The following is a 13,227-nucleotide window of genomic DNA, read 5'->3' on the forward strand; positions in this document are numbered from 1 at the left end:
TTTTCACCTGGCCGGTTTTCTCTCATTGTCAGCTTCGCCCGGACTCATGATGGTTGTGTTCTCGTAGGTGGAGCTTTTGGGAATGGGTTTGTAGCGCCTCAGCATGCGGCGCTCGTCAAGGAAGACGAAGTTGGCATTGGAACGCGCGGCAGGTGCAGAGCGAGAATAAAAATATCAGTTCGAAAACTCAACGCTGTCAGGGCTGGATCTTTCTCGTGTTAGCTCCGACAGGTTTTTAATCGGGTATGTTCTGTTCACGCGACTCTTACAAAACTCTTCTGGGAAAACGTGCCATCGTGCCCGTTACGAGTTCACTGAGGCGTCTTATTTTGCTGTGGTAGAGCAGTGCTGGAATTTATCAGTTCTCATTTTTCTTTCTCTTATTTTTTTCCTTGGTCGCTCGTCGGGGCTTTATCTGACGCTGCGTTGCCCGCATAGATAACTATACTGGGTCAGCTCTTCGAGTGTTTTTATTTCAAAATAGCACTCGTTTCCTTTTTACATTGTTCGATAACCGTGCTCTAAACTGAACACACGGCAGTCGCTTTCAGTGTATCTTACCTGTGATGTATGCCGCGCTGAGTTTGACACCCCAGAAATCTGATTTCAGCACGGCCACTGAATGCATAGCCTACTATCGTTTTGGATATGCTGGAGAGATTTTTTAGTTCTGGATAATTCAGCCAGCTAATGGCTAATTGCTACTCGAATTAACTAAAATAACCCTTCATTTCTTGTACAAATCGGCTCTCCGTGGCTGAAAATCGGGGTGAACACGCTTTTTTAATTTTTCTTGATGTAGACATATGTTTGGGTAATGCAGTGTTAGGCGAAAGGTTGCAGGCTTCGATTCGCGGCAGCGGTGGCACTCCGGTGGAACGGAATACAAATTATAAATGCTCCCGCAGGCTTCGGTATGGGTGTTTGTTAAGGAACCTGAGATCCGTGGTCCATCAATACGCCGTCGTTCGAGTACCCAAGTGTAGCTTTGGAACATAAATTGGCATGAGTACCTACGAATTAGCATCGCCTGGTATAACTTGCACTCACGTGCACTGACGAAGACAAGTGCCCTTGTCGAAACGTTGGCTCCGTAGACATCTCTTGTTTGACTGTTGTTGATAATGTCAAGTGGCTTCAAAAAAAAAAAAAAAAAAAATGCACGACGCGCTTTCGGTGTACGTTAAGGAACACCGAGGTGCGGAAAATCCTCTCCCCAAATATCTCCTGAGAGACGACCACATCTACCAGCTTTTCTTCGAACAGTTATAGTTGTTCGGCGGTTGCTGAACGGGCGTTTCCGGCTCTGGGTCTCCTGAGAGCGGGAGATTGCAAACACTCTTTGTCACCCGCGGCGGCGACAACAGACGCCTGCCAAGGCCCACCACATGGCCCTTCTCCTTTATCCGCGCTCGTTCCTCGCAGATAGGCCGCCCCCCCCGATCGCTTGCAACTAGGCCGTGACTGTGCGCGAGCTCTCTCTCGTCTTGGCTGTCACTCAGAGCAAGCAGCCGGTTTCGGCCAGTCGCGCGGCATCGCAAAACACGTACCCTTTTCGAGAAGTATGAAAAGCAATAGCCCAAATTGCGTTCGATATATCCGTAGTGGCTTGAACCACGCGTGCCTCGCATTAGGGGTGCGAGATTTCGAATGCGAATCGAAATAATCTTTGCTACTTGCTTGTCGACTATTTGTTTCTGTTCGAATGTAAAGTAACGTATATTGGGATATACAGGGAGAGAGCCAGATGCAAGCGGGGACTGTTCCGAATGATTCTGCTGCAGGGGACGTGAGGTTCCTGCGGAGAGGCGCGCCAGTCGCTGACCAAACGCATGGAGTATAGCTGACTTGCAGTCAATGATTTCCAGTCATTCAATAAGGATATCTCGATCGCCTTAAAGAGCTTACGAATGTCCTTGCTCGATTTAAGCAACGCAATTATTTGGTTAATATTTGGACAATCCCACCATATTTACATACGTACCAGCTCGACGGAATTTTTCGTAAAGCTTACAAGTTTGGTCTTGTTCCGCAATTTACGAATGTTTCGTCATGACTTAAGCAAAGTAATCTCCATTCGCAAAAAAAGTTCCGCTCGTCGGTCTTCGACTTTATCATAAGCACTAGTTATTTTCTTATCGTAAAACGGCGCCAGAAAAATACATCGAGTATGTTAGTCCAATTCCTAAAGCTAGCAAAATCGGAAGCAGTTACACCGCTTGAAGACATGTGTTGCTTGTGAGTCTCTGCTGTTCCAAGTTTGCTGGTCCTTCTGTGTTGGGTTATAAACGTAAATCGTCGTTAATGAATGCTCATTTATCCCCCCCCCCCCCCAAAAAAAAAAAAAAAAAAAAAAAGGTGCGTGTTGAAGGCAAGTAAAGAAATGCGTGCGATCTTTCTAATTGGAACGAACCCACCCCGCGAGCTCGCGGAGTCGCGACAAGCTTTTTTATTCCTTTGTTAATTTTTAATTTCAGCTTTTTATTTTTTTCTCGGCACAAGAATGTGGTTGGTATGCGTGTGCTCGTCGAAAAAGCCTGCCAAGGCTGTTTCGTTGCTTGATTTCGTCGGAATCGGAACTCGCACATCGGGCTCACACGTCATCCTCGACGGAGGGAAAACCCCTTGGTGGCGCAATATCTCGCGCTATTCCGCGATCGCTCGTCTTTGTCATTTACACGGGAGAAGAAATGCCATGGCAGGCACGTGTATTGCCTCAATGGGGTGAGAAAAGGGGGGCAAAAGGGGGGAGGAGGGGGGGGGGCTTGAACGTCGCATTTGTCTGCTTTTCCGTTGTCAGCTATAGTATATACGAGCGCTCTTGCGTCGTTTTGACGTTTTTGCTTGACCGACTGGCCGGAGTGAGCCGCGCCTTCGCTTTGTCCTCGAGCTCTCTCTAATTATGCAGGCGACGGTACGTTGGTCAAGTTAGCTTTTGACAGCCGCCTAGTTAGGGGAAGAAATTAACGACGGAAGCCGAGGTGGGCATATAATTGTTTCTAGTTCTGTGCGGTGAAATTTTGCAGTCGAAAAGGGGGCACACAAGACAGCTATACCTTGCGGAAGCTACTACACAAGTAGTGTGGCCGGTAACACGTGAAATCACGTATTAGTATAGTGCACCTTTGTGCCTGCAGTATGTGGAGTATTGTGTTCTTGTCACGAGCTCTAGCGGCGCGCTCTAGTCGCAAGAACGCCAGCCCGCTTGCTTGGTTGTCAAAAGGCTCTCACCTGTGACGCCTTCCATCTAATAATTACGCCATATCTTGTGATATAAAAGTATGGGATTTAATGTTACATTGAAATATGATCATGGCTTACCTATATCTTTTGTTTCACCCGTGATGCACTATATCATGGTCGCGATTTCGCGCAGTCTCTCAGCTTTCGTCTGATATGCACGAAACGGAGTGTAATGGTCCGAACCCCTCAATCAGTGCACGGTACGTTCGTCCTTCCGCGAGTGGTAGCTGTTACGATTATCTCTGACGTTTTGGTACATCTCAACAGCTATCTGAAATATATCTGGTATCCAGGAGCCCCGCAAGAAATGTATACGAGGCAGCGTATTTCTCCAGCTTTCTGCACCCTGTAGTTCTGCCAGGACTTCGTACCTGTACATGTGGAGGCCTGTTTTTCTAAACGGACCCTGAGCATCCCCTTTAGATCAGTGCCAAAGCCCGGTAACGGCAGACCACCGAATTTCAAAGGTTTCGAAAGCACTTGCGGCGAGGCATCCAACTAGCAATCTTGTTAATATATATTTCGTTGTGGTTTAAACCATGCATTTTGTCAAGGCGAGGTGTGCATAAAACTTAAACTGGCACAGGTAGCCATCAAGCGTGTCGAGCAGCAGACTTATGCGCGGTGTGCATATTTGCGTGCACGAAGTTTGCTGTGAGCCGACAGTATTTTACCATCGGAGCGATAAGTCCACCTTAAATACTATACCCCCCCCTTGACATAGTTTCGTAGTTGTAGACGCTATTCTACAGACTTTTTCAAGTAAAAGCCTACCACATGCTTCTCGAGCGTGAAAGAAGGACGCGTAGAGCTGTAAGTTGAAAATCTTTAATCTGGTGCTAAAGCAATCGAAACACCGAACCTGGCATCGACATGGTCATGACGGCGCAAAATTTGCTGACGTCGTCTAGTAATGAGGCTAGATATGCTGCACGGTTTCTTCTTGCTGCGTTCGCGTGTGGCAACCTCGACGATCGCAGTAACGGAGCGAGCCAGTGTCATGACGTCATGACGCACCTCCTGGTCACCGATAACTGTTTCATGGAAACAACTATTATAGTAGAGGCTCGCCGGTATTTCTAGGGTTTCGAGGATTCGAACCATTCGTTTAACGCTACAAAAGGTCGCGTCTTAAAATGTCGTGTTGGTATACTTTAGGAATACATTCGTGCTTCCGGAGGCAGGGGCGCTTCCGACATCAGCAGGATCGGTCGGCGGCCGTCCGGACGAGGACGCGGCTCGTGACACCGGCGCGTCCCATTCCTTTTTACTGCCCCCGGGGGATCCTGCCGCACTGGTTGCGGACGAGCCGCGCACCGTCCGCCCCTGCCAGCGTGGCGCGTGTCCGTCCTCCTCGCCGTCCCGCGGGCCGCGGTCGTTGTCCACCGTGAGCGCGCCGCGGGTCATTGTCTGCCCGCCGCCTTGCCCGCGCGCTTGCCTGCCTGTCTGGCCGGACTGGGCCGGACCTCGCTGCTGCTGCTGCTGCATCGCTGGCGTTGGCGCTCCGGCAGAGCGTTGCCCTCTCGCCGCTGACGAGCAGCCGACGTCGTCGTCTTCCTTTGTGCGGCAGCTCGTCCGTCGTCGCGCGCTTTTTCGGCAGCCCTCCTCGCGTGCGATTTTCGGGACCGTGCGAGAACGTCTCTCGCCTGCTCGGCATCGCGGACCATAGCGATCCGTGCCCCGGAGGTTGGAAGACGAGGAGGAGGAGAGACGGAGGCGTGACATTGTCTCACTTTGCCTCCCACTCTCGCCTCTTGCTTTCTTTTGCAGTGCCGGCGCTTTGCCGCCAGGAATGCGTTTTGCGGCGGTGCGGACGGCGACGCCGACGTCGGCGCGACCGGCTGCCACGCCCCCTTTCCATCTGCCTGTTTGGTTGTTTTTCTTACCTCTACCCGGGAGGCGGGGTGTTGCGTGTGGTTGCGTGCATTGTCTCCGTTGGCCGGCGGACCATATAGCCGTCGGGCCGAGACGGGAGGCTGTGGCCGTCGGGGACTGGTTAGTTTAGCGATAGTGCGTAGTAGTAGTTGATAGTTTAGCGGAGGGAGCCGGAAGGAATGAGGCAGTCTGGAAGCGCCCCGGTGGTCCTCGCAATACGATTGCAGTCCCGTCCGAAAGCTGTCATTTATTTTTCGCCATCTGACAAACGCCACGCTCGACGAGTCCTTTCCTCAGGGAAGAATGTCCACGAAAAGATAACTGGTATTTAGGCCCTGCCCTCACGTTTAATGGCAAGCCTGTCGTCGCGAGTCGCTCGTTTGTGTGAGGGACTCGGCGAAATTGCCACGGCTAGTCCTTGTACCTTGTGTCTCGTCTGCATGCTGCTTTATCTTTCGAAGTCCGAGTTATCTTTCGCGATAAAATATTGCGGCGGATCAGCTGCCGCACGGCTGTAGTAGCCGGCACGCTCAAACTCCCGTCTTTTGCGAGCTGACATTTTAACGCGCTCAGAATACAATGCTTAGGATGGTCTTACGTTAGCTCATTGCTATACTAGATGCCTTAAGAAACGCGTAATGTGGTTGGATATTTGCGTCGGTGCGCACTTCAATAACACCATTCATTAGCGGAGTCTAGTTCTAGGTTCTTCGGGGCTACCAGGATCTCGTTGTCTTTAGCGTGCAAGGTGGCTGACATAGGCTAGTTATTAATCCGTGCTGAACGTGAACAACGCAAAAGCAAGACGGATACGAAGTACGAGACGGGATCGAGCGCTGCTCCTTTCGTTTAGCGTGCAGTCCTGACCGTGCTGCAGGATTGCTGGTATGCGTGAGGCCGTTACCGGCTTTACCAACTTTTGCTCGACACTATACGCAGAGTTCGGTCGCTCGGTGGTTGGAGGTGTTCTCGACTAAATTGAATGTGAACATGGTCCACTTCGAACGCGCCCTTTCTGAAGTTTGCGCTCTCCAGATATATAACAATTCAGGGAGACGAGGAAAAAAAAAAAAAGGGGGGGGGGGGGGTCTAGTTGATGAACGTGTCGTGGTCCAGCTCGATGCGAGTCTTCAGGCAGCAGCAGTAAGTACAACACCAGCTCCACGAGGAATCCCAGCCATGCGCAGCCCTGCGACACGAGCATCATGTAGAAAATGGCCGCGAAGTCCTTAAAGTTTAGAGGCTGGTAGTCGTGCAGGTGGTCCGGATGGAAGCGCGTCCAGCACGGTCCAGGGTCCGGCACCAGGTCCTCGTGCCAGTACAGGTTCAGGCCGGTGTCCATGATCCAGCGGACTCGACGGAAGATTTCGTCCTACACGGCAGTGAGAGACCGCTGTCAAATATTTTGGCGAAAGCTGATGTAAGGGCCGATCTTCGAAGTAGCTAGCTCTCACCGGTAAGGCTATCCGAACAGTTTGCGATGAATACACTGAGGCCCGCCATAATCTGACCCTTATATAGGCTAAAGTGTTTTGTAGGCTCTTGTGGTATCCAACAAGAGAACAAACCACGTGAGCTAGCAGTGACTAAAGGCACAAAAGGGGTAACACTTGAATTTGGCCCTATAACCTGTAATAACGGCTTCAAGTAGGCTTGTTTTCGTATAGGTCATTGGAAATCTAAATTTGCTGACGGATTTGGTTTGCAGAGCAGAAAAAACACATATTTGCAAGCTTTAAGTCCCATCGTGTTTGCTGACTCAATTTTCTTCTCGCGTCGAGTTTGGTGTGTTAATTTCTCTTATATTTTGTTTCCCCTTCCGTTGCTCTTGAAGGATGTGTTCCCATGTCTCTATTTACTGAATCTGATACAGCAATCAATGCACTAACGTTTTACCACCAACGCACTTGTTTTATGTAGGCTATCGAATCCTGTAACGTAGGCCTTTAGGGCATGTATAACAATAATGAATAAATTAAAGGAAACGGGAGTAGATATCTTAGGGATCTTGACCGGTACAAGCTTTAAATATTTTTCTAAATTTGACTGCGGTCGAGCATTTGTTACATCAGCAGCGGCTATATACACGTTCGTCCGTAGAGCGGATACTGGCACGCTATGAGCTAAATTAGTGGAAGACAGCCCTCACCTATGTTTGTACGCACATTTTGAAGAAACACAGTGTGCGTAGATAGAGCAGCGTAGGAATTCACTCGTCTTTCCATCGTGTCCAAGCATCGCACGTATAAAATGTTTCAATCAAGGTGGGCGGGAGCAGCTGTGCGCTGGTGCTGTGTGTGAAGGCTGGCGAACGCTGTCATATTTATGTGTCGCCGCGCTGGAAGCAGCTGCTGCTTGTCTTGCCGGGGCACTCGTGACGTGGAAATAGTGAAATTAGACCTGACAGGTCTCGCGAGGCGGTGCAGCCCGGCATTTGCACACGTGACACTTTGTGAGGTAGGCGTTCACGTGTGTCAACTATTGAGTATCAGTTTTCTGTTGTGTCCGTAACGGAGGAGATTGCTGTATCGACGAAGCGATCTAAACGCTCATTCAGATATAGAAGAGCAGCAAGAAAATCTACGACGATCAGTACATGAACGGCGTCTTTTGTTGCGAGATGTTGCGAGACCTGGAAGCAACTGCGCACAGCGGCACGGTCTAGCTGCTCATATACACGTCCCATCTCGTTGTTGTCGAGCCTACCCCACACGTTGCGACTCGACTAAAGTTTGACAGCGGCGGAAGATTGAGTCAGAATAGAACCGCTCGTCATATTAGCTGCAGCTCCGTCGTGGGTCGCGCATGTGAAAGCTTGTCGGCCAGAAATTGGCACAAGTGGGGCCGAAAGCAGCGGGAGCGTGGGAGACCTACATGTACTTTCAGCGCGTTAAACGTCTCTGGACAGGATCCCGGGCGGTGTTGACAGGATCCGGCCCACCGTGGAATGGCGATCTACAGGCTTCCCTTATAGACGTCGGGTCACGCACGTACACACACAGATTCCTTCGTTTAATTTCTGCCACTTAGACGAGCGTTTCTGCATCCCGCCACCACAGCAGCGCGGCCGTTTAAGGCCTGGAAGCAATCCCTCGACCTCGTGTTCAGGCGCGTTACATCTTATTCGATATTATTCCGAGCACGCCCCCTCCACTTCAGCGTCTCTCATAACATATGAGTGTGTGCAGCATGTGAACCTAAAACAACGCTAACTGTTTCACACTGGGTAGATTACCGCAAATTCGAACGATGGTGTGAGCAACCGGTTCAGTGAACGCTAATGGTGGTGCGCCGTGTTGCGGCGACCAGTATCAGTCGTTATAGGTTAGCTTGCGGCGTCAACGAGTTGCGCGCTATCCTGCTAGGCATCTGGTTTGTCTATTTTGATTGCGGTGCCTCTTGGCGCCAGCTAAAGCCTTCTTCACACGATCAAAATCTTTTAGTTTTATTTTTGCTGTGGCAGCGTTGGAACCATCTCCCTCATGAGAATCGCGTTGTAGACTGCCTGGCATATCTTCGCAATGGTTATCGTTGATTGCCGTCGCTGGGAATCGGGTTGTATACGCGATGCGCATGCTGTGTTCCAAGGCAGCTAGACTCGCACGAGGAAGTGTGGACGCCCTTCTCCTTATAATGACGCGAAAGCAAGAAAACACTGCAGTCCGTGTTCCGAAAGACAATGGAAATTGCGCCGGGAGGCTTTCGCCTCGTGGCGGGCCCCACTCGAGAAACAGAGGCGAAAGCGTCTGTTTCTTGAGAGAGAGGCCGCCATACTTATGCAAAATATGACGCGCATTGTACGCTGCGCCCGCGCGCTTTCGTAATTAGCGCCTCCCGCGGCGTTTTCCCACCCGCGTGCAGCCCGTAAGCTAGAATCTGGGTGGATTATGATTGCTGTCTATAAGCGTGAGTCTGTACAGCGATGGCTGTTTCGCGCCAGCGCCATTCCTCCTCTTCGTGGCGGACCCCCCTCGCCTCCTTATCGCACTCTGTTCCGGCATAGCGGGCCGTGCAGCTCTGTAGCTGGCCGTCCTCAAGATTTCCTGTGTCGCTTTTATTTTTATTTTTAATGCCTCACCATAATTTTTGGCGCTTCGACGCGCGCGGTCCGTCGAGATGGCCATCTCGATGCAATTTCGCGTGCGGTTCATGGCCGCTCACTCCTTTCGTCTCAAAGAGAAACATAACGATTCTTGCCTTCCGCCGTGAAGTACTATAACGTGCAACAAAGTAGAGGGGATCCTGGAGACTCGATTTTTTTCTTTTTTTCTTTTTTTTTTTTTAGTCGCGCAGTACTATACGGACAACAGAAAATTAAGGCAGACAAAGCATTGGGGAAGTTTTAATTATGTTAAATAAAAATATATAAATAAGCTAGAGGGGAGTGAAAGTGGCCGAAAAGAATTTCCCACCTGCGGCAAGTCATGTAATCTGCCCGCCGCCCCCTCCTGTCATGGCCGCACCAATCTTACGAATTTTAACGCTCTCGAGTTGGCAGGTATATGCTCATGTATATAATCTGATATGTCCCTTTTAATTCGTGACTTCAGAATCTCAAGGATGGCGGTCCCGACGACGCCCTCCCTATGTGCGTGATTGGCGTGCTCTGTGTACCGTGCCCGCGCGTACCTGCAGCTTCGGTTCCAAATCCTTGCGGACGTAGAAGACCATCTTGATCTGCAGTATCCGCGTTCGGCCCAGGTGGAAGAGCCCCTCGCCCTTGAGCTCGACGTCGTAGCAGTGCTGCGACACCCTCGCGAGCAGCGATATCCTCTCCATGAGGATGGCCGCCTCCTTCTTGAGCACCATGAGCAGGTACGGGGGCGTAAACAGCTCCTCCCCGCGCACCTCTTCCTCGGCTTGCTGGCCCTCGCTGAACTCCTTGATGGTGGCCAGCACCTTCTCGAACGCGTAGCCCTCCGCCTCCTGTGCGTTTGAGAATGTGAACCATGGAAGCAACAAAGGTCGCATTATGCATTCTCAAGAGCGTGCCAAATTGTGCAACAATTCATTGCTATGCTCATCTGGTGGCTGCAGCGAATGCAGTGCTACATTTCCCTCTGAGGCCTGGGTTTGAAACTATTAGAGTGCTACCGATGGACCGGAGCGCCGTTGCGTGTTACCTCGATGATCTTGAGGAATCCGGCGGCTTCGAAGACCATGGGCCGGACCTTTGGGCTGAGGGCCAGCTGCTCGATGGTGTCCAGGCGGTCGGTCTCCTCCTTTAACATGAGCGCCGACTCCATGTAACCGACGAAGGTGTTCATGAGGATGACTAGCATCAGGAACCAGCTGCCGAAGAGCAGCCGCTGCGAGTGGCTCGCGAATTGGAACGTTGAGCTCTCCAGGAACATGGAGGCCATGTACACCCAGAAGATGCGCGCCATCCGCTGTCGCCGCTGGCGCAGGGTCAGCCGCATGTCCGGAATCTGCGCGCGTCGTCCCACGAGGTGAATGTCGCATCATATACCCCCCCCCCGAATTTTGACGCTTAGTGCTATGTGAAGGTCAGGCTCTGTGCCCTGTAGTTATTGTATAGGGGCCGTGCGTCGATCGTAGATGGATTCCGATCTCATGTAAGTAATAGAGCATTTGAAGCCGATCTACCGTCGTCCTTGTGGCGGCTCGTTCGATGGAGCAAAATTAATTTTTCCGCGCTTAGTTAATTCAAGACAAAAGCCTTTTGAAGGACTGCCCAGGACACTGCGAGCGTTTTTAACCGTTGATATACCGTTACATGTACTACATCGCCTTTTTAACTCGTTTAGCTTAAAGTTGCTATAGGCATGTGTACAAGTCAACTAAATGCACTAGAGCATAAAGTTCGCTTTCTCTGCTAAGCCTGTGGATATTTTAGCGTTTTCTTTAGCGCTTCAGAAGTTCAGGTTGAGCACACATCTTTGAAGTATCAGGAAAGAGACAGAATAATCCCGACCACATGAGCCAGAAGCATCTTCCGTCAAGCGCGCTGTGGCCTGCAGTCTTTAGAAAGGGAGTGCAACTAACCAGTCCATGCCCTCTGTTTCACCAGGGTACGGTAAACCTGTTCTAAGCCTATCATCTCTCTGCTAAAATGAAAGCGTCCTTGCAAGGAGCGGTCTGTATCGACAGCCTCCGAAATCGGTCGCGTGATTTCGGAGGCCACGTCGCATCGTATACGTACCAGTATCTCTGCCGCAACGGCGACGCTGGCGGCCACCATGAGGAAACAGAGGAGCACCATCCACACCTGCAGGTCGAAGGCGCGGACGTATCCGTACACGTTCGACTTGTGCTCCTTCTCGACGCCGCTGAGTATGACCATGTCCTCGTCGGTGTACGCCGGGGACGGGTTGGCCACGGTCGCCTCCTTCTCGGTCAGCACGAACGGTCCCAGTGCCAGGTCCGCCTCCTGCGCGTCGGTGCTAATGCTGCTGACCGTGTTCGTCTCCCTGTGGAGAAACTTCCCGGCAAGGCAAACCGACCCGCCTTTTACCGTGGTCCAGTCGCAGTGGCTTTCTGCCGCTGGGAACGAAGTTGTGGGTGTTCGGCGCCCGGCTGCGGAATCAGCTGTCTGATGGGATCGGGATGTAAAAGCTCTCTGGGGTCGTATTACGGAACGATTCTTTTCGTCGATTCCATTCATTTCGCATCACCCGTCGCAGCGATTGGACGTTACTGGCACGTAACGGAGGCGACCCAGTGATTGAGGGCGAAAATAATGCTCAATGAAAAGAACTGTTACATGCTACGGTTCCTCTATTTAAGTACACGTTAATGATTTTGTGTATTATGCGCACATTTTAGAAACTCCGGTTTATGAGCACGTTAGAGCTTCCTGCTTATCTCAGCGAGATAGCCAGAAGATAACCTCTCCTCTCTCTCCTCTCTCTCTCTCTCTCTTCCTCTAATGTTGCGCCCCACAGCTCAGTTGTTGCTTGGACGTTAAACCCGATCGATCAATTGTACATTCTCCGTCCAAGATATTAAAGTCCAATTTCTAATATTGTTACGTTAGCCTGCCGTTGCAAATGCGGTTAGGTTCTTTATAAATTCAGAGTAGTTCTCAAAGTCTGCCACATTCGAATGCTTTTTCCTGAAAACGCGGAACTGTTTGTGCAGCGGTCTAACAGTAAACCTCCTCTTGGCAGTGTCGTGACGAAACAGCGTGGGACGCGGCTGCGCGTTTGAAGGACAGCTGTGAGGATTCGACCATGCCCGCACGCGATTGTTGAATACCGACTGGAGAAGCAAAGCTATGGCCTCGTATTCACGGCGCCAATGATGATATACATTTCCTTGTTTCTTTATTTTCGGGACAACGGCGTATTGAATTTTCCTTTGCGTAGCTAATTTGTGTTCAGGGTTTCTGTTCTGGACACTGCGAAATTCCGCCATATCGTGGAGTTTGTCGTCTTATCAGTTCCGGTTCGCGGACAGATCGGCTATTCGCCCAATAATTAAATCAAGCAGCAAAGATGGCGGAATCTGAGTCTATAGAATAGCGTACTTGGCTTCCGACAAGATTGCTAGAGGTAACTGTGGCGCTCCGATCGGTCATCTACCAATGGTGGTTATGGCGATTGGGACGTTATTTCTTACGTTTTATCTGCCTTAATTTCCAGGCATTCGTAGTTCTCTGAGCACAGAGGCAGTAAATCTCCGCGCACGTGCGTAATCACTGCCAATAGTAATATTTGTGACGCAATATTTTGTTGAAAATGATTAATATGTAAAGTCACAAAGCTGTTCGAAGCCGCAAGGACTAAGTTTAGACAAATCCAAGCATCATTACCATGCTAGTTCTAGCCACCCTACCCATGCTAGCTGAACCGCCATACTTACGTCTCTTAGACATTAACGTCAGTTTTTTTTCGTACGAGACTATGTGGAATAGCATCCATACGGGGTTGCTATCCAGGACATTCCGTCATATTGTCGAATTCGCCATCTTACCAGCTGTGATTGAACCAGAGGACTACTGTACGACCCTTCTGATTGGCTCAAAGATGCCGCCATTGCAGGATTTCACATCGTGGAAGAATTCGACGATGTCCGTAATAGCACCCCGTAATGCGGAACGCACGTCGCGTGCTTGAATTAGGTTCGAGGCACTTACTCCTCTCTGCA

The 13,227-nt window shown here is 50.5% G+C and overlaps 2 protein-coding genes across 2 annotated transcripts in view; one reads left to right on the forward strand and one right to left on the reverse strand.

Annotated features, from left to right (window-relative positions):
* LOC119446654 (uncharacterized) overlaps window positions 1-13,227 on the forward strand; it is a 97,403-nt gene that overhangs the window by 8,656 nt on the left and 75,520 nt on the right.
* On the reverse strand, window positions 6,222-10,594 carry LOC119446656 (uncharacterized). Its single transcript, XM_049664317.1, has 2 exons — window positions 10,242-10,594; window positions 6,222-10,044 (listed from the first exon to the last, which is right to left on the reverse strand). Exons 1-2 carry the CDS (start codon window positions 10,536-10,538, stop codon window positions 9,703-9,705), a joined length of 639 nt encoding a protein of 212 aa, XP_049520274.1. The 5' UTR covers window positions 10,539-10,594; the 3' UTR covers window positions 6,222-9,702.

The sequence above is a fragment of the Dermacentor silvarum genome, chromosome 3 (assembly GCF_013339745.2).
Source record: "Dermacentor silvarum isolate Dsil-2018 chromosome 3, BIME_Dsil_1.4, whole genome shotgun sequence".
Lineage (NCBI taxonomy): Eukaryota > Metazoa > Arthropoda > Arachnida > Ixodida > Ixodidae > Dermacentor > Dermacentor silvarum.